This window comes from Tupaia chinensis, unplaced genomic scaffold, assembly GCF_000334495.1.
Source record: "Tupaia chinensis unplaced genomic scaffold, TupChi_1.0 Scaffold000355_1, whole genome shotgun sequence".
NCBI lineage: Eukaryota > Metazoa > Chordata > Mammalia > Scandentia > Tupaiidae > Tupaia > Tupaia belangeri.
In genome coordinates, this window is record NW_006159850.1 from 14,881,095 (window position 1) to 14,882,597 (window position 1,503).

The 1,503-nt window shown below is 42.4% G+C and overlaps 1 protein-coding gene across 1 annotated transcript in view; it reads right to left on the reverse strand.

Annotated features, from left to right (window-relative positions):
• Positions 1–1,503, reverse strand: part of LOC102493818 (zinc finger protein 23) — an 8,668-nt gene continuing 7,165 nt past the window's right edge. The window contains exon 2 of the mRNA XM_014589442.2: positions 1–1,500. Within this exon, the coding sequence (XP_014444928.1) occupies positions 144–1,500 (1,357 nt within the window). The 3' untranslated portion in view covers positions 1–143. The remainder of the gene's footprint in view (positions 1,501–1,503) is intronic.

The window sequence follows — 1,503 nt, forward strand, 5'->3', positions numbered from 1 at the left end:
TTGAAAATTGAGTAAAACAAAAAGGTTTATTTCCATGTGAAGACTCCACCATATTAATTACCCTCTTGTTTCCAACAAGGCAAATTTGATGAAACTTGATCCATTTTGACATTAATCTTGAGTTTTCTAAATTCTTTTCACTATTAGGATTTTACTTCACTGTGGACACTCTGATGCTGACTAAGTTGAAAATTAAACCTGAAGGCTCTCCCACACACATTACACACATAGGATTTCTTCCAAGTGTGGACAGTCTGGTGTATAATACAGTCTGAACTATAGCTAAAGCCTTTGCCACATTCCACACACCTAAAGGGTTTCTCCCCAGTGTGACTTTTCTGATGTCGAATTAAGTGGGCATTAACATGGAAGGCCTTTCCACATTCCTTACACTGAAAGGGTTTCTCTCCAGTATGGATTCTCTGGTGCACAATGTAGTCAGAACTACAGCTAAATGCTTTTTCACATTCCATACACTTGAAAGGTTTCTCCCCTGTGTGTATTCTCTGATGTCGAATGAATTTGGCATTGATGCTGAAGGCTTTCCCACATTCCTTACACTGATAAGGCTTTTCTCCAGTATGGATTCGGTGGTGATCAAGTAAGTTTCTTTTGGAAGTAAAGCATTTCCCACACTCTGTACATTCAAAGGGTTTCTCCCCAGTGTGAACTCTTTGATGCTGTATTAGTTTTGCATTAACATTGAAGGCCTTTCCACATTCACTACACTTGTAGGGCTTCTCCCCAGTGTGGATTCTCAGATGCTGCCGAAGCTGGGAGTTACACCTGAAGGCTTTACCACATTCATTACACTCATAAGGCTTCTCACCTGTGTGGATTCTCTGGTGCTGGATTAACTTCCCCTTCACGCTAAAGGCTTTTCTACATTCACTGCACTCAAAGGGTTTTTCACCTGTGTGGATTCTTCCATGTTGAATGAGTTTAGCATTATTACTGAAGGCTTTCCCACATTCCTTACACTGAAAGGGCTTCTCTCCATTGTGAATGCTCTGATGCTGCCGAAGCTGGGAGCTGCACCTGAAGCCTTTCCCACATTCAGTACATTCACAAGGCTTCTCTCCAGTGTGGATTCTCTGATGCTGAATTAATTTTGCATTCACATTGAAAGCCTTCCCACAGTCATTACATTCATAAGGTTTCTCCCCAGTGTGGACTCTTTGATGAGTAATATATGCAGAACTGCAGCTGAAACCATTTCCACACTCCTTGCACTGATAGGGCTTCTCTCCTGTGTGGACTCTCTGATGCCTGCTTAGACTTCCATTGACACTGAAGGCTTTCCCACACACCTGACACTGATAGGGCTTCTCCCCACTGTGGATTGTCTGATGTGTGATGTAATGGGAACTGTAGCTGAAGCTTTTCCCACACTCCACACATCTGAAGGGTTTCTGCCCACCGTGAAGTTTTTGATGCCAAATTAATTTTGCATTAATGCTGAAGGCTTTGCCACACTCTGTACACTGATACAAATTCTCCCTA